Here is a 19,461-nt window from a genome sequence, read left to right as displayed (position 1 = left end):
AGACAAATATAAAGGGGCAGGGCACAGGCAATGACCAGGGGAACCCCAGACTCTGCGTGCTCTGCTTGAGGAGGGCTAATCATGCTGGGCACAGGGAGACAGCATCCCAGGGACACATCAGAGCTGGGAGCAGAAACTAAAGCGAAGGGAACAGAATTGTCCAGCCATAGGGACCATCTCAGAATCAAGCAGCAGCACTCTGCTGAGGACCCCGTGGGCCGGATGACCCTCCAGGCCCGGTTTCGGCTTTGTCCCCTCATCCTCTGTATGAGGACTGCTGTGGGAAGGGAAGAGAGGGGCAGTGGGAGCCCAGAAGGGGCAGGAGGGGGACCAGGGAGGGCCTCCCTGAGGAAGGGACACAGCAAAGTGAGCCAGGGACAAAGGACAGAGGTGAGGAGAGAATGCGGCCAGCACAAGACCCCGAAGCCGAAGGACGAATTAAAAGCAACACCATCTTGTTGCAACAGGCACAGGTCTGTTTGGAGCAAAGGATTCTCTGGGCCTCTGGCCAGGGCTCTGGGCTGGCAGGAGGAGGCAGGAGCTGAGTGTACCTCCCTTTGGAAAACCTCCCGAGGACATGTTCCCAGCACAACTTCTGCCCAGCCGCACTCCCCAGAGTCTTTCTTCCCAAGCGACAGGAACCCGCACTTTCTGAAGTTTAAATTTAGTCCTGATAGAAGGAAAAACCTGAGCATATAGCTTAAAATACACAATCAGAACCTTGCCTTTGTTACCCTCATGTTTAGAGCCTAAAGAAAAAACTGACTTCCATAAATCAAAATTAGAAACCTTACAATTTCTTTTTTAACTGAATCTCGGCTTTGTTTTTCCAGTGTCCAGAATTTTTCTTTATTCCTTACTCATTCAGGAAAACCAAAAGCTACCTCAAAGGCCATCTGTTAGCTGAAAACATTTTTAGAGACATAGGAAATACAAGTATCTAAGTTAATTTTTTCTAAATATAAAGGTCCAGGTTATTCCTGAAACCGAAGAGATCTGATCCACCACCTTCGGTTACTGGCATCAGGAAAGCAGCAGCAGAAGCGGAGTGCTCCGACCACAAAGAAGAAACTGGGGGTGCTGGAGAGACGGGAAAGAGCTGGCCTGAAGCGGTCGGATAGATTTTATGCTTTACTCTTCTGCCCTTCCGATTATTCAGCACGGCCTCCCTTCAAAATGACCACTTGACCTTTCCCACAAGAGCCATTAACCTTCCATAGTCTGTCGCGTAAACAGCTTAATTTTCTGACGGCAGCATGACAGAAGAAATTACAAAGGCAATTCCCACTCCCGGTCCAAACAGATGCCAAATGTAAATCACTCCATTTCCAGGAGGAGGACATTCTGCCCCAGTGCCCCTGCCATCCTGCCTCCTCCGGGGGCCCCGCGTGGCCCTGCGCTGGCAGAGGACGGCCCCTCGCCATCCACGACCCCCACTCGGACAGGACAGCAGCTCTTCATAGGTCCTTGGGCTGTCCCAAGAAGCTGCTGACCTGGGCCCCAAAGCTCTCAGTTCCTGTCCCTTGCTTCTGAGCGCCCAACCCACAGCCCAGGTCAGGAGCCCGATAAGTCAGAGGCACCCCCGATTGCGTATTTGTAAAACCAACCCTTGCCTACTCTTGAATTTACTACAAAATGAGGAAGCTAAAAAGCAAATGATTCCTTTTCTTTTTTCTTTTTCAACAACATATCTACTTTGACTACTCCCCAGTAGTAATAACGTTTAACAATTAGGGAAAATTTTAAAGAAAAAGTTTTAACGTAAATGAATCATGACAGATCTTCATTATGCTGTTCTCTAGTGAGGGGCTGGTGATCTCAGGGATGACTGAAGGATCAAGCCAGGAGCGTGAGGGAGTTGAGCAGGCCAAGTTCCATGGCTTGTAGCACTCTAATCCGCAGATACTTGTGAGGTCGGAAAGGGACTAGAATGCTGAACTTATGTGTCAGCCTGACTGGGCCAAGGGGCCAGATATTTGGTCAAACATTATTCTGGATGTTTCTGTGAAGGTCTTCCTTGGGTGAGATTAACATTGAAATCAGTGGTCTCTGAGTAAATAGACTGCCCTCCATTCTGTGGTGGGCCTCATCCAATCAGGGGAAGGCAGGAACAGAACATTATTATCTCCCTGAGCAAGAAGGAATTTGCCGGCAGACAGCCTTTGGACCCGGACACAGCTCTTTATGGGCACCTGGCCCCTCTTAGTTCTGCTTCTGTGACAAATCCTGACTACTACAGGACATATTTTATTTGCATGATAAACACATTAAATATTTTAAGTTCCTAAAAGAAATATATACTCTCAGGGCACCTGGGTGGCTCAGTGGGTTAAGCCTCTGCCTTCGGCTCAGGTCATGATCTCAGGGTCCTGGGATCGAGCCCACATCGGGCTCTCTGCTCAGCAGGGAGCCTGCTTCCCTCCCTCTCTCTGCCTGTCTCTCTGCCTATTTGTGACCTCTGTCAAATAAAGAAATTAAAAAAAAAAATAGGAAATATATTCTCTCTTTCCTGAAATCTCTTTTGTTTGCCTATTTTGACAGAGACAAAGCCATTAAGAAATACCATGAGAAAAACAACCAAAATAGTGCACTTAAGTGGCAGCGGACTCTGAGCTTGGTGAAAGGGATGGCGAGAGTGGCGAGGCCTACGGTCAGCTGGAATCAGTGGAGGCGGTGGCCTCCGCTAAGCTTCTGCGTGTGGTGGAATGTGGGGCCCTGAATTATCAGATCTTCTGATTTTTTAAGTATCCAGAAATCTGGGAATTTTATATAAAATCTCCCAATTCTTTTTTTAAAGATTTTATTTATTTATATGACAAGTAGGCAGAGAGGCAGGCAGAGGGGGAGGGGGAAGCAGGCTCCCTGCTGAGCAGAGAGCCCAATTTGGGCCTCGATCCCAGGACCCTGAGACCATGACCTGAGCCAAAGGCGGAGGCTTAACCCACTGAACTACCCAGGCACCCACCCCAAAATCTCCCAATTTTTAAACACGCTGCCCCCAAATTTAGGGTCTTGTGAGGGCCAAACATCTGCTCTTGAAGTAGCCCCAGGGGAAAGGATTTATGGGCCGGGGACCCCAGCTTACTTCAACTCCTTAGGCCTCCATAAGCCCACTTCCAAAACGGCACTGCTGCTGCCTACAGCTCACAGGATTGTGGTGGGAATGAAACAAAATGGAATACGTAATGGTGCGTGGCCAAACCAAAGGTCCCCCCCTTGACTCCTCCTATAGCCGGCCCCATTTGGTAGGCACAGGGCAGGAGTTCCCGACCAGCAGAAGCACCCAAGCTGGAAAAGCCTTCCGCAGGGACAGCCCCCAAATCCCCGCCAGGCACGAAAAGCTGGGGCAGGGCTCCAGAGGGTCCCTGCAAATGTAAGAGCCCATGACTTGAAAGCCTAGTACTGCCTTGTGCTGACAGATTAAGTCTGCACAGCTTTCTGGAAAGCAGCCCGGCGATGTGCACGGAGAGCCTCGGATCCGCCTATGACTGCTTTACTTTCGTAGAAAATCAGAAACAACCTAACATCCATCATTGGGCATCGGTTTAAGAAAACTACAGGATAGGGGATGCCTGGGGGATTCAGTCAGGGAAGCATGTGCCTTTGGCTCGGGTCATGATCTCAGGGTCCTGCGATTGAGCCCCACATCAGGCTCCCTGCTCAGCTGGGAGCCTGCTTCTCCCTCTACCTGCAGCTCCCCCTGCTTATGCTCTCTGTCAAGTAAATAAATAAAATCTTTTTTAAAAATTAAAAAATAAAAAATAAATTTAAATAAACTACAGGATATCCTGTAAAAAAGATTACAGGAAAACTGTGCTACACAGACATTTCTTTATCGAGTGGATAGCTGTTCACAAAGTACTGTCTGGTGAACAACAAAAACCCGGGTGACAAAACTAGGTCAGGTTTGATACTGATGCTCCAAGGACATCCCTTCGTAATGATTTCTTTGCTCCAAGAACCACATGGAAGGAAACACACCAACGTGTTGACAGCTGTTTTCTTGTGCAGTGGAATGGAAATCTCTGTTTTCTTCTTTTTGCTCAACTGTACTAATTTTCCTCCGATGAACATGCACTGTCTTGGTGCTAAAAGATGTTGAGAAAAGTAACCAGCATGGTTGGTTTGGTTTTTTTTTAAAGGAAGAGACAATGAGGACTGTGCTAAAGGCTCAGACAAAAATGCCAGTGACAAAATCAGAACTTTACAGAGACTACTCTGTGGCCAGAGATACAGAGCCCGGCCCAGAGCTTTCCTCCAGGCCCCCGAGCCTTCCCTTTACTACTCAGGTGCCCCCTAGAGACAATCCTTCAGTGCCTGGTGCTGTACCCTGTGCAAACACCCCTAACCTTGGGACAGTGAGCACCTGTGCTCTGAGGCCTCAACAGGGCTTCCATCCGCAGCAGCCCTCCCTGGCCCCAGCCTCTTCCAGCCCAGGGCCCACTCAGAAGCCTGACCAGCCAGCTCCCCCAAAGCCAGAGAGTTCTCATTTCCTCACAAATTATTAAAAGAAAGGAAGCATGAAGGGAAAAAAGCAGAGAAGGAGAAGGAAGGCAGCCTATGCCCGCCCCATACCCACTTTTCTGCACCGCGTGCTGATTCTGCAAGGCCAGAGACCCACAGAGTGTCGTCCAAAGCAGCCGGAAACCCTCTTCCTGAAGCTGACTTACCCTTTTCCCAGAGAGATGAGCACAGGACTTTCCAGCTCCATGAGCACCCGGAAAGCCTTATTCATGTTTTGGTAAGAAAAGCTTTCTCCAGCATCTGCAATGACCACGCAGTTGGGGTTGGAGGTGTCAATCTGATCAAATTCTGAGCGGACTCCTGGAAAGAGAAAGAGGGATAAAGCCCTACGGAGACATGGCTCACGTCTCACCTCCTACCAGGGACACCTTCCGTCTGCCACGTGGGTCTGGACCCTCTCTCAGACGCACTTCCGATCCTCCCAGCTGTACGGGAGGCGGACTTGGAAGGGGTCTGACTCCCACTTTACAGATGAAGGAATTCCACTCCCCACAGTTGGGGTTTGTCAGGAGAAAGATGGACCCAGCCCGGGGAGCCCCGGCCCAACCCCGCCATTACCCCAGGGGTTCCTGTCCAATCCCACAGCAGGGAACCCATAGTTCTGCAAGTGAGAAGCGACATTTGCCAGGAAGACACAGATTCCTGAATGCAGGGTGAAATGAGGCTGCTGGAAACCTTTGTAGGGTCTGCACTGCTGGACCCACACTGTAAGCATTCCAGCCCAACCCCATGGAAGACAGGAGAGCCTCAAGTTACACACGTGCTGGAAGGAGTAGCCGCTGACCTCCACTGCCCCTCCGCTCACCGAGCCCCTTAGCAAAGCCTCTTCCTCCTTTCCTTCTCTGCCCTCCCCTATTTTATCTTTTTTTTTTTTTTAAAGATTTTATTTATTTATTTGTCAGAGAGAGAGAACAAGCAGGGGGAAATGGCAGAGAGAGAGGAACAAACAGACTCCCTACTGAACAAGGAGCCCGATACGGGACTTGATCCCAAGACCCTGGGATCATGATCTGAGCCAGAGGAAGACTTTTTTTTTTTTTTTTTTTTAAGATTTTATTTATTTATTTGACAGAGAGATAGACAGCACAGGCAGGCAGAGGGAGAGGGAGAAGTAGGCTCCCCACTGAGCAGGGAGCCTGAGGCAGGACTCAATCCCAGGACCCTGGGATCATAACCTGAACCAGGGGCAGAAGTTTAATCAACTGAGCCACCCAGGCATCCCCCAAAGGCAGACATTTAACTGACTGAGCCACCCAGGAACCCCTGTCCTCTCCAATTTTATTTTTTTTTTATTTTTTAAAAGATTTTATTTATTTATTTGACAGACAGAGATCACAAGTAATAGGCAGAGAGGCAGACAGAGAGAGGAGGAAGCAGGCTCCCTGTGGAACAGAGAGCCCAATGTGGGACTTGATCCCAGGACCCTGGGATCATTACCTGAGCCGAAGGCAGAGGCTTAACCCACCGAGTCACCCAGGCACCCCTCTCCCCAATTTTAAATTAAAATCCGAGAACATTGCAAGGATAAACTAAGTTGTCAGCCTTATGCCCTCCATTGCTTAGGAAGAACCGCATTCTCACCTATCTTGGTCTTAGATGTTGACCTTGCTAATTAAAAAATGGAAGTAACTGCATGATACCACTTCCTATTTGGCAGAACAGCAAGAATTAAAAAGACAGGCATCGCCCGGCACTGATGGGGAAGCAGAGCAGCTGTAAGAGCCGGCTGGTCAGCACGTGAAATGATACAGCCCTCTGTATCATCTGGGGAGAGGCTAGCGGTTTCCGATAAAACTCAACAGCCACCTACCCTGTGACCCAGCAATTCAGTCCTAGGTATTTATCCAAAAGAACTCCACAGAAACATTCATAGCAGATCGCCTCCCTAATGGCCTAAAGTTGTTAACAGCCAGCTGTCGGTCAACAGGGGACTGGACAAAGCCTGGTATGTTCACTTAATGGAACAGCACTCCACAACAGAGAAGAAAAAACCTACTGATAACCCACAACCGTACAGATAATTCCCAACAACAGTATGTTGAGGCTGCTTGGACCCGGCAGATTCCAAAGAAAGGCGGTCCTCAGGGCACCTTGGTGGCCCAGGCGGCTAAGCATCTGCATTTGGCTCAGATCATGATCTCAGGGTCCTGGGATGGAGCCCCAGGCTGGGCTCTGCACTCAGTGCAGAGTCTGATTCTCCCTCTCCCTCTGCCCCTCCTCATGCACCCTCTCTCTCTCTCAAATACAATCTTAAAAAAGAGAGAGAGAGAGAGTTTTTGTATGCCTGAGGCCCTGGGAGGTCAGAGACTGAGTAGCCAAGGTTGGTCCACGGGCGCTGCGTGCCTCTCCGACCAACTCCTACTCAAAACCCTAGACACCAGGCTCCAGTGGGCTCCCCTGGGTAATGACACATTGCATGTACGGTCACACACCTCGGCTGGGGGAATTAAGTCATCTCAGGGAGTCTTCCCAGTTGAGGACCACTGAAAGGTCATGCCCCATTCTCCTAGAGTTCACCCCCGCCTCTCCTCCCTTTGCTGAGTTCAATCTGTGTTCCTTCACCGCAGTAAACCCTAACTGAGTCCAGCAGCTCTTCTGGGCCCTGCAGATCCTTCCAGCAAATTGTCAAGCCTGAAGGTGGTCCACAGGGCCCCGGCACAACTAGAAGCAGCAGGATTCTATTTATACAAAAATCTAAATGAGGCAAACTTCTCATGATGAAAGAAATGAAAATGCCTCCAAGGGGGTTGGGGATGGGGACTGACGTGCCAGTAAAGCTCTGTATTGGGATCACGACAGGGCTAGGGACACACAGATGGATGCATCTGACAGAACTCAGCAAAAGCACACCTGAGATTCCTGCATTTCATTGTACATAAATTTTGTATCAAAAGAAAAAATTATAAACAGACATTGAACTCCAGTTAAGTGCTAAAGTGTTCTGGGGACATGTACCAGTGCCTGCTATTTACCTTGAAATGCATCAAAAAGATAAGAAAAGCGGGAGCCTGGGTGGCGTAGTTGGTTAAGTATCCAACTCTTGGTCTCAGGGTCCTGGGATCGAGCCCCGCATCAAGCTCCACACTCAGTGCAGCATCTGCTTAGGGTCCCTCTCCCTCTCCCCACTCCTCCCCCCACCAGCACGCAAGCACTCTCTCTCTCCCTCGAATAAATAAATCTTAAGAATAAATAAATCTTAAGAATAAATCTTAAAAAAAGTAAGATGAAAAGATGGACAGAGCAATAGGTAGACATAATAAGGAAGAAACAAAACATCACTAGTAAAGCCAAGGAGACCACATACAAAATTATTCTGAGCACAATTCCTTCAGCTTGGCTGTATGTTTGAAAATGTCATAATAAAATGTTGGGGGTGGAATTCATCAACAGTAAAACTTGGAAAAAGATTCCAAGTCTGGAGACAGGCATATTAATGGAAGAGAGATGCAGGGGTCCGGCTGAGGAGGGCACCCGGCTTCCCCTCCGGCCCGTAGCGATCAAGGCCCCTCCGGGCAAACACTGAATCTCCTTCCCCTTCCCAGCGCACTTCACCCCCATTCCTCCCTCTGCCCCGGGGGTGGGGATTTTCTTTCTTAAGTTCTTCTCCTTCCTTGAGGACCTGTTCTGAAGACACGGGCAGAGATCCTAGATCACAGAGGAAGGGTTTTGAGAAAGAGGCTTTCTAAAGGCTGGGCGTATTGCCCTCAACCGGCACCAGAGCTCTGGATTGGACACTCCAGCCTTTCAGGGCGCACTCTCAAGCTCGGGGGGGGGGGGGGCTCCCTCTCCTGCCGGGAGGCAGAAGAATATGCTTGCTTCTGCCGTGGTTTGTAAATAAAAATACCCAGCGCAGGGGAAGAAGGAGGGCTCAGTGCAATGACAGGGAAGTGTCCTGAACTCTGAAGCTCTGCTTATGTGTCTTCTTTTTAAATATTCAGAAGGCACCCAATAATACCGCTCCTTCCACTTCCCAGAAAAACTCCCCAAGGAGGGTCAAAATGTCTCTTTCGTTGCATTCAGACAAAGATCAGGATATAAACCTTGTGCCGTTTGCCAGAAAGTAGGGCTGGTTTTCACAAATAGAGATCAAGTTCAGGGTTGGGGGAGGGTGGCGGGGGAGGTGGGGGGCGTGGGGGATGGGGTGTGGCAGACAGAAACCTACAGACTTCAGTGGAGCCCCTCAGCCTCCTTCCCTGCCCATCTCCTGCCCCACAAGCCCTAGAAGCTAGATTTTTGCCGCTGTGGCGATTCCCTGCCCCTCTGGTCCATTCTAGATCAAACTAATCAGGCTCAGAGGTTTCCTCCTTGGAAACTGTTCCATCTGGAACCCGCCTCTAAAGACCCTCCAGTACTCAGCGAGGGGTGGAAGGGAACTGGTCCCCAGCAGGGAGCCCACGAGGTTTCCACCCCACAGGCCCATGAGCACCAGCGGCAGGAGCCAAGCGTTCGTGTCCTCCCCAGTGGTCTGCCCAGGTCAGAAGGACGCCCTCCCTCGGCCCCCACCTGGAAAGGAGGCACCGTCACCCCGACCAAGCCCAGGGCCCGGCAAGCCTACCGTCCTGGACAAGCAGGTGTGGCCGCAGGCCTCGCTCCTTCAGGATCAGAGAGGCGGCTGGGGCGGGGGCAGTCACCTCGCTCTCGGAGATGTCGAAGCCATGGCGCCGAAGCAGCTCCACCAGGTCTCCCCGGGACTTCTGCGATTCGTTGGTGCAGAACCTCACCTTCAGCTGTGACTGCTTCAGTCTGGAAGTGGGAACACGACAGGCAGAGGGTGCCATCAGCACGTGGAGCACTGGGCCTCCGGGGAGGAAGCTGGAAAGTCACTTCTCCCAAGGGCAATCAGGACCGCCAACGTGGGCCAGACCACGGTGGCTCCCTGAAGCCAGATTCGGCTGACCCCGGGGTCTGGACAGGAGCTGCTGAGCTGGAGCTGACCCTTTCCAGGGAACCCCGACCCTGCCCACAACGCTCCTTTCCATCTGCACTGAGCCTGTTGCTGGGGACACGTCCCCACTCCCTCGGCCTGGGACACCCCACCTGGGACATATCTCTGTCCCCACTCCCTCGGCCTGAGACACCCCCCACCTCTTCATCTGACACACAACTCCAGCCTTCTCCTGGGACACATCTCCACTCCTGCCTGGGACATGGCACCTCTCTACATGTGCCGATTCTCCCACCTCCCAAGACGCACCGGACATCTCCCCTCCATCACTCCATCCCACTCGGCCTGGTGAGAGATCGCCCATGCATGTCCGCGGCACTTTCTCCGGACCGCTCCACCGTGATCAGCACTTCCACTGTGCACATGGGCTACGTGTGCCTAATTACCTCCGCATCCATATTTCCCCTAAAGAACAAAGGCTGAGACACCAAGTTTGCGTGTGTCTTCTCATTGCTGTCGCCGAAGAAAAGTTTGCCAGACGGCCATCAGGTACATGAACGACCCCGGGATGGATAGATAGGACCCAGGGAGCCCCTGCAAGCCCAGGATTAACCTAACAAGACCCTGAGACCCAGCTGTACCCACATTTCTTCTCTCCTGAGCTCCCAGGACCCCGGCTGCAGCCTGGCTGCACTTGGCCAAGTTCTCGGAATGCAAACCCACAAGCAGATGCCGAAAGAGGTCCCAAATGTTATAATACCCAACCCTCCCGCAACACTTACCGAGCATCTACTAAGTGCCTGGCTGGAGGCCAGCGCACAGAATTGTAACCTTGACCACAGGCAGGCTCCAGCTGGAGCCACAGGGAGGTGCTTTAAAGGACTGGAACAGGATAAAGAGACAGATGGGGGGCAGGAGGCAAAGAAACAGCCTCCAACAGAGGGAAGAGTGGACTCAGTCTGCGCAGGAAAAGGGGCTGGCACAGCTGAGCCCATGAGCCAGGGACCCATTCTGATGGCAGATGTCCCCATGGGCCCAGAACACACAGCCCTCCCTAGACAAGCCAGAGCAAGACGGCAGTTCTACTTGGGGCGCCTGGGTGGCTCAGTGGGTTAGAGCCTCTAACTTCAGCTCGGGTCGTGATCCCAGGGTTCTGGGATCGAGCCCCGCATCGGGCTCTCCACTCAGCGGGGAGTCTGCTTCCTCCTCTCTCACTCTCTGCCAGCCTCTCTGCCTACTTGTGATCTCGCTCTCTATCAGATAAATAAATAAATAAAATCTTAAAAAAAAAAGACGGCAGTCCTACTCAACATCTGCACAGAGTCGCAGCGTGGCGTCACGGAACAGAAGCCAGGCTACAAGTCAGGAGGTCTGGGAGACGTTAGGAAAACTAACCTGAGGGCACTAACTGCCACCTCGCACTGTTTGCAAACAGGTCTCTGACACAGCCATGCCAGCGGTCTCCAAACGTGCAGAAGACACCTTTACTTTTCAGCCATCCTTTCAACTTTTACATTTTTATAATATAAATAATATATCTGATCCAGTGTTAAGTGCAAAATTTATCATTTAGTATTTATCAATAAATACCCTGTATAACAGATATGTGTTCCAATTTTGTGCTCTTGTGCAGAGGCAACACACAGAGTAGACCCAGTTACTCAAAACTATGGACTTGAAATCAACCTCTGCTTGGCCAAATAAGGGAGACCCCCAGTAAAAATGCAACTCTGTCTCAACCCTGGCGGTGACACGCTTTCTATCCTGCTTTATGAGTGAGGACACTGAGTCTCGGAAGGTCAGGAACTTTCTATTCCTCTTCCTGGATCTGAGACACTAGGGACATGGGCTAAGTTCTACTTGACCCCAACACGGATCCTGGAACCGATATGGAGTCAGAAACAAGAAGCACACACGGTAGCTACCCTACGAAGCCAAAGGTGGGAAAGGTCTCCTCCAAGGATGGGGTCTCAGAAAAGGCTTCTCAGAAGAGCCAGATCCAACTCAAAACTGATTAGGCGGCCAGGGTGGGGGGGCGGGGCAGAGGGAGAAACAGGTGCAGTGTAGGCCCTGGTCGGGTTCAGAATCTTTGAGCAGCCTTGGGTAAATGGAAGCTGGGCCAGAAAATGAGGCTGAAGAGGAGGGTCACTGAGCGGGTAGGGGTGCCTCAGGCAATCTGCTCCATCCCGGGGTGGAGGGAGCTCCAAATTCAATGCTCCTTAGTGATAACAGAACTGGGAAAAGGTGGCAGGTCTGTCCAGTGTCCCCCTCTCCACCCTGTGTCACACTGTCCTTATCCTAGCTCTGGCTGTATTTCTCTTTTTTTGTAACGTTAGCCAATATCTCCAAGTATCTGACTTATATCTTTGTTTATTGTTTCTCTCCCAGACCTATGTGCTCCATGAGGTCAGCAGTGACATCTGGTCCATTCTCCTCGGGATTCCTGCTTCACACTGGGCTGGTACACGGCAGGCTCCCATTTGCTGAATGACTGAGTGACAGAAAATCCAAATGACAACCAGTGAGAGGGACTCTTCCTTAGAACCACACCGACTACACCTACTGCCGCCCCCAAGGGTGCCCCTGCAGCCCCCTTCCAAGCCCCGTTGGACACAGGCAAGTGCTCCTTTGTTGTGACGACCCTCCAAGCCCTGGAGCTGACAAGTGCCACCTGAAAAGAAATCTGTAGACTGACCAACAACAGAGTGAACACACACCTTGAGGCTAACCATGTCTTAATCAACAGCCCAGGTGGTTCAGTCCTTTCTTAATATTTGTCTTTCCTAATCAGAGAGTTATGAATGATCAATTACGCTTAGTGGTTAATTGCCCTTCATAAAGACAGCTTTTGTATTTTTAAATTAGGCAGTTAATATATTGTAACTAATAGCATCACCTTGTGCATCACAGACAGATCTTCATTGATTGGCACCGGGAATGTGTGATTCGCACCCAAATTAATGGAGCAGTTGAGCGAAGAAGTGCAGGGGTGTCCGGGGACTAATTATTGCTAATGAATTATGATGTGACCTTCTCAGAACAGTGAACAATCGGTGTGACAGTGAGATGACAGTGCCTCACATCTGCTATTCAGAACACGACTTCAGATGCCGATGACAAATGTGTAAATAACACAACTCACTTCGGGACACTTCAGCCACGGGTCTCCTTTGAAATAACCACCTAAGTTCATAAGACATGTATTTAAAATCAAAGTACTCGTTTTAGGATCAAATCAGCCCTTGAAAAACATCTAGCGCAAAACGTGTGGGGAGTCCCCTCCCTGTGGCTCTGTTCATCCATGCCCCCCCCCCACTGACGGCACCCCCTTTCTGACCATTTGGGACGAGTCCCAGGTCCCCTCTGTTTCTCGTAGTCACTGAAAATTATAAAAGCATGGTTTATTAGCGGAGTAAAGCGTGACTACAACATTACATTAAGTCCTGCCTCGGGACTCAGTGTCTGTGACTTGATTTGGTCCAGAACCACATGCTTTCTTCCCTACACATGTCCCCGGGCCAGTGCCCGGCGCACAGTCAGCACAGAGCACGAGCTGCCTGAGTACTGAGCCCAGAGACCAGCACCACTGTCCCCATTCTAGAGATGCCAAAACGGAGGCTCTGAGGGGCAGAGACCGATAAAGTCGCACAGCTGGTAAGCAGCAGAGCCCGCAGGCTGTAAACCGGCCTGGGGGGCGGGGGGGGGGGGGGGCAGCTACACACTGGTGTGTGCAGACCTGCATGTTTCCAGTAAAGGGAGTACTGTGCCCCCGGCAAGACCCAGGTCCAGGTGCGTGCGGGGCACACGTGAGTGTGTACGGGGGAGAGAGTGCGAGGTGAGTGGTCAGCACTGAAGGGAAGGCCCTGAACGGCCAGTGCTGTGCACCGAGCTGCATTACACACACACACAACACACACACATACCTGCCTGGCAGATCCCTGTGTTAAAGCCCTGAGGAGGCAAGGAGCGCTAAGTGAGGTCGTCAGGGTGGGGGTGTGAGAGGACAGGGATTACTGTCCTTAGAAGACCACCAGCAGGGGCGCCGGGGTGGTTCAGCCAATTAAGCCTCTGCCTTTGGCTCAGATCACGATCTCAGGGTCCTAGGATCAAGCCCATCCGGCTCCCTGCTCAGCTGCTCCGCGGGAAGTCTGCTTCTCTCCTCTTCTCCCAAGAATGCCTGGCACACGGGTCCTCCCACAGGACCCTGACATCCCACGGTGGGGTGCAGGCCAGATCGTCCCTCTGAGACCCTGGCCACCATTTCAGCCCGCTGCCCCCTTCCCAGGAGTCCCACGAGAGTGGGGTTTGCCCCCACGTCCTGTAGCCGCGCCGGATCTTTGAACTGACCTTTACCTCATCCCGGCAGGACAGGACAAACCCGCCTGGTGCAATTACTGTGCGTCACACGAACTGGTCCCCTGCAAATCACCTCGGACCTCACACAGCTGCTGGCTGTCGGCATCTGCCAGGGGCGCTCACCCGAAAATAATGGAAACCCTCTCATTATGGCTCCGTAGCAGGTAGAGCGCTAAGGCGATTACTGGACATCCTGACCGACCTTGGCACAGCTCCACAGCCTGCTGCCCTCTCCGGCTCGCCAGAGGGGCTGGGAGGGGAGGCCACCAGGGGGCAAGAAGGCTGCCCCACACAAGGCCCTCCCAACTGGGCCCATCCTCCCTCCTCACTCCATTCCCCATCCCCCCACCCCCCCACCAGCTCTTGGGAAGCTGTCACCTTCGTATGCCCTACGGAGGGCTCAAGTCACCCAGAGTCTGCTGACCCTCCTCTACAGCCCAATCTTTGTCATCTTTCAAGGACTGGTTCGTGTTTCCCCTCCTCCAGGAAGCCCCCCAGGGCCCCCATCCCCAGTCTGCTCAGGCAGAGCCCATCTTCAGCTCTGCTTTCACAGCCCTTGGAGGGTAGCAATGCTTTCCGATGGGAATTCCCTAACTAATCTGAATTCCAGATCTGATGGGCCCACGCATCATAGAAGGAACAACATTGCCCTTGCATCCAGAGAACCTCAGGAATAAACCCCATGCTCCAAGCTAATCCTGCCCGTGGGCAGTATCGCCTCCCTACTGTGTCTAATTCTTCAGTGCAAGGTCTAGAGAATACCAGAGGAGAAAGAGTAAGGGAGCCAAATGCGTCCGGACAGGTGAACCCGAGACTGAGCCTACGCATACGGTGCTGGAGTGAGTCACTCCTTCACACAGGCTATGGACCAGACGGAACAGCCATGCCCGGAGACGCTCTACTGCCAGGCTGCAGGCCAGGGGGCCCAGTGGGGACAAGGAGGCACTTCGAAGTCTGATGACTATGGACTGTGGACGGAGGCACTTCGAAGTCTGATGACTGTGGATGACTGTGGCTCTGCCACCTAACAGCTGTGGGACCTTTAGCGAGCTCTCCCTTCTCTCTGTGCCTCAGTCTCCTCATCTGTAAAATGGGGACGACCACAGCACCTGCCTGTCTCATACTGCGAGGCTTCAGCGAGACCCGCAATATGCCTGCATGGGCCTGGCACCCTGTGAGGGTTCACTCCATGCCAGCCGAGAACATCGACCAGGACACAGGAGAAACACAGCGGGAGGAGAGGGGAAGTGAGGGGTGAGGAGAGGGAGTCTCCCCATTCCTGTCTCAGCCTGCTCTGCCCCTGGTGCCACAACTCACGATGGTCCCCGGCGGAGCAGGGGTCCCTATGACTACTATAAGGGGAAAAGCAGCAGATCAATGAAAAGACATTCATGACACCTCAGGGGGCTGACGTGAACCGGAACGCGGGCGGCAGTGCCTGGCCAAGGCCCTCAGCGAGATCAGTGACCCTCAGCCGGGGTATGGCTATGCCAGCCGCTGTCTCTCCTGGAAAGCCGCAGAGGTTGAAAACAACTCTGAGAGAGGACGTAGCAGATATTAAATTAATAAGAACAGATAATACACTTGATCTTAGCCAAAAGGCCAAGAATTAAGAAGTGAATCCTGCAAAGTACTTATTTGCTCTAAGAACCCCATTTAAAAAAAAAAAAAATAAAGGGTCAAACAGGATCCCGCGAGCGGAGCAGGAACAGTCTGCAGTGAGTCCCGCGTTTCCTGCACCCTCCCTGGCGCATACCAACAGGCGCCCTGTTGACTCAGGGAGGGACCCAGCCCAGGTCCCCAAGGCCCGGTGACAGGCATCAGCTGGGGTCAGGGAGCCACCCTGTGGCTGGAGCAGCAGCAGAAGGGATTTTGCCCCCATGAGAACAGGGTCTGGCTCCCCAGCTGGGGTCCTGCATTTGCAACTTGCCAAGCATCTAAAGTCTAGATACAAGTCTAAAGGTCAGACTCCTGGGGTCCCGGAGTCCTGGCCATGATATGGGGTAATCCCAGTGCCTGGTCTTCTGCTCTCTCCAGGACTGGGCATGCCATGAGCCGTCCCGCATGCTGGTGTCACCATCAGACCAGGAACTCCAAGGGGCACCAGTAACAGCTTCTGCCAGTAGGTCGAGCTGGGCCCGCCACACCTCCCCCTTCCCTCCAGATCCAGCAGGGCTTTCTGCTCGGCTGACAGCCAGCCGCTCCCCCACTCAGGGTCCCTCCCCATTCTCCATCTGACATTCTGTGGGCAGCAATGCACATCACTGTGTCATCAGAGCCCAGGCCAGAAACAGAGTCCAAAGTATGGACAGAAAGAAGAGAAGGAACAAGGGACAAGGTGACGCACATGGACGGGCCCTGGCTGGGCCTCTCAGTCGGGCCAGCTGGCCAGTGACCTCAGGGAATAGGGACGAGGGCAGATAGACACTGGGCAGGCTCCAAAGCCAGGGCCCTTAAGAAACACGAGGCACCTCCTCCAGGTGCCTGTGACTGCCTCACCACCCAGCATGTTCTCTCTTACCTGCCTGAGTCTCAGAGCTCAGAGCAAAGGGGAATGCTGAGTCCACAGACATCAGTGTGCTATTTATTAATAAACACAACTTAAAATCAAGTGCAGGGAATCTAGAAACCAGAGGAGAGGTTCAACAGGATTCCACCAAGGGCTCACTTCACAGCGGGAGACTGGGGTGCAGAGGGATGCAAGGTACCCCAGGGCGTGTGTTGAGGCGCTGTGGGTTCTTCGGACCACTCTCCAACCCTGAAGAGCCAGTCACCAGCCATCACAGGCTGGTCTGGGCCAGGAGCAGCAGGGGACAGAGGCCAGGCACACCCAGAGCGAGGTGACAGGAGGGGGCAGCCTGACTCAGAAAGCGACGAGCCTACCGCACCTCCACCACCTCTGACTGTATGGCTGAGGCTTCTGACCTGACTCTCCGATCTCAGTTTGCAAATCTGTAAAACGGGACACTAGCAGCAGGACAGTGTGATGTACAAATGTGATCCCCACAAACCGTATCAAAAGCACCTAGCATGCTGCAAAGACTCAGAAAATGCCAGTGCAGACTGACCAGTACCAACCACAAAATTTATGTGTCTGACAAGCCTGGGCTGGGGACATCTGGGCCTTGGAGGCAGGCAGTCTCACAGGAAGCCACATGCCCCAGGAACTGGGGCCAGGAGGTGGGGAGCCCAGATAGCACCACTAAGAAAAGAGGGCAACATTCAATCCAGCGAAGGGAGGCTGGGGCAAACATCCTGGGGCACCCGGGACAAAGGGAACCCCAACAACAGCCACAACAGTTCCCAGGGACTGGCTGCCAGGGCCTCCCCCAGCTGCCCAGGGCACCACCCACAGGCTCCCAGTGACTTCTCAAGACAATCTGGGAGACAGGTCTCTGTCCGCATTTATAGATGAGGACCTAGGCTTCAGAGGGGCTGCGTGCCTCACCCAGGACCAGAGCACAGAAGAGAACCCTCTATTACGAACCGGCCTCATGAAAACGTATAAAAATGTGAGAAATACAACCTGGGCACAGCTGAGTGATTTGGGGTGGAATCAGCACCAAGTTCAACAACAGAAAGACTTTTTGCATTTGCAAAAGAACCACTCCTTCCCCATCATCTGACCGTTCAAGCCACAAAAGGCTCCTTTAGCTCCTAGAGGTAGCACAAGTAAAATGGTGGTTTCAGAGAAAATATCCTACTTAACTTACCCCCCGGTGATGCACACGGGAAACTGAGGCACAAAACGGCTATGAAACCTGCCCAAGATTCCATCACAATCACAGGACAGAGTTGGGATTCAATACCCAGGCCCTCACCTACAAAAGCCGACACCGGCGTTCTTTTTTAGGTGACAGGTAGGAAGTGGCACCCACTCTCCCTCTCAGTGAGGCATCCTCAAGCCAGGCTCTCTGAGTCTCTGGTTCCTTCTCTACACATCCCGTCGGCCCCACGGTCACGGGAAATTGCCCTTCACACCTCTACAGGCAGGGCTGAGGCTGGGTTTGCCAATATGGCTTCTCCGTACATCCTTGGGGTGCTAGGGGCAACACGGGCAGGGGCGGCGGTGTTCACGACTCCTTTTGTAGGCCTCCTAAGTAACCCAAGCCACAAGGCCCTCCTAATCTGAGGGGCTTCCTACCAGAGGCAGCAATGTTGGGGTAAACCATGAACTCTCTTCCAGAACCACCAGCCCGGCTGCCCTTGATTTCCGTACGGTGACCCTGCCCACCTGTGCTGAGATGGGAACCCAAGAAACAGCCCTTGTCCCGTGCGGCCTCACGCCCCCATCCAGCATGTCTCAGTTTCCCTCCGTGTGGGTCAGGTGCATGACTCTACTGCTCTCCCTCCGAACTGTGCGGATTGTCGGGCCTCCTTTATCTTTCTGGACAAAAATGCTATTTCCTACACATTATTCTAGAACATGTTTTACTGACCACCTACAACATTGATGTGACATAAATTGGGGCACCTGGGTGGCTCAGTGGGTTAAGCTGCTGCCTTTGGCTCGGGTCATGCTCCCAGGGTCCTGGGATCGAGCCCCACATCAGGCTCTCTGCTCAGCGGTGAGCCTGCTTCCCCCTCTCTCTCTCTGCCTGCCTCTCTGCCTACTTGTGATCTCTCTCTATCAAATAAATAAATAAAATCTTTTAAAAAAACATTTATGTGACATAAACTAATGTCAACATCAAACAGCGGCAGAATCATGGTCTGGGTGAACCGCAATCTATTTCCTCCTCTTGTCCTGCTAGACGTGCCCCTTGTTTCCCAGCCACGCCCACAGAGGCATGAACAGAGGAACTGTGGTGCTGTCGGGGCGCCTGGCTGGCTCAGTGGGTTAAGTGTCTGACTTGGGCTCAGGTCACGGTCCCAGGGTCGTGGGTTCGAGCCCCACACCAGGTGTGCTGCTCAGTGGGGAACTTGCTTCTCCCTCTCCTCCCTCTGCTCCTCCCCCTGCTTGTCCTCTCTCTCACACATAAATAAATAAAATCTTTAAAAAATAAACTGGGGCCTCAGTCAATTAAGCCTTGGCCTTCCGCTCAGGTCAGATACCAGGGTTGTGGGATGGAGCCCTGCTCAGCAGGGAGCCTGCTTCCCTCCTCCCGGCCGCTCCCTTCCTTTGCTTGCTCTCGCTCTCCTGCTTGCCTTCTGTGTCAAATAAATAAATAAAATCTTTGAAATAAATAAATAAAATAAAATAAACTGTTGGGCTGTCCACTGGCCCTGACTTGAATATCGTTATTCATCAAAATACTTTGATCATTTTCCCTGACTGGCTTCATCATCAATTATAGATTTGAAGAGAGAAAACATACATTTGTCAAACACTGTTCTCTTATTTATTTATTTTTTTAATGGGGGGGGGGGGGCAGTTCCTACCGCGGATTTCTTTGGGAAATAAATGCTCTGAGGCTACGGAAGATTGGGAAGTTCTGGCCCGGGATCTGCATCTGCAGGGACTCAGCCCCCAGTGACAGCCAGCACCAGGGCAGAGGAGGCAGGGGTGTGGGCCAGGGGGCGAGGAGGATGCCATGTCAGGAAAAGGAGGCCCTGGGCCTTCCAGTCCTCTGTGATTTGGGGGGAATGGAGAGGAAAGGGTGTGGTTGTTCCCACCCCCTCACCCGGTGGGGAATGCGTGGGTCAGGCCTGGTGACAGAAGGGTCTGGACTCTAATCCGCACCTTCATGCCCTAG

General features: G+C 52.4%; 1 protein-coding gene and 1 pseudogene across 1 annotated transcript in view; both read right to left on the bottom strand.

The window, feature by feature from the left end:
- Positions 1-19,461, bottom strand: part of LHPP (phospholysine phosphohistidine inorganic pyrophosphate phosphatase) — a 114,792-nt gene that overhangs the window by 88,730 nt on the left and 6,601 nt on the right. Inside the window, exons 2-3 of the mRNA XM_059398771.1 lie at positions 9,080-9,267; positions 4,671-4,824 (exon numbers count right to left, since the gene is read on the bottom strand). Coding sequence (XP_059254754.1) covers positions 4,671-4,824; positions 9,080-9,267 — 342 coding nt within the window. The remainder of the gene's footprint in view (positions 1-4,670; positions 4,825-9,079; positions 9,268-19,461) is intronic.
- LOC132016926 (U2 spliceosomal RNA) lies at positions 15,284-15,379 on the bottom strand (annotated as a pseudogene).

Source organism: Mustela nigripes, chromosome 4, assembly GCF_022355385.1.
Source record: "Mustela nigripes isolate SB6536 chromosome 4, MUSNIG.SB6536, whole genome shotgun sequence".
Lineage (NCBI taxonomy): Eukaryota > Metazoa > Chordata > Mammalia > Carnivora > Mustelidae > Mustela > Mustela nigripes.
This window is presented reverse-complemented; position numbering and strand designations above follow the sequence as displayed.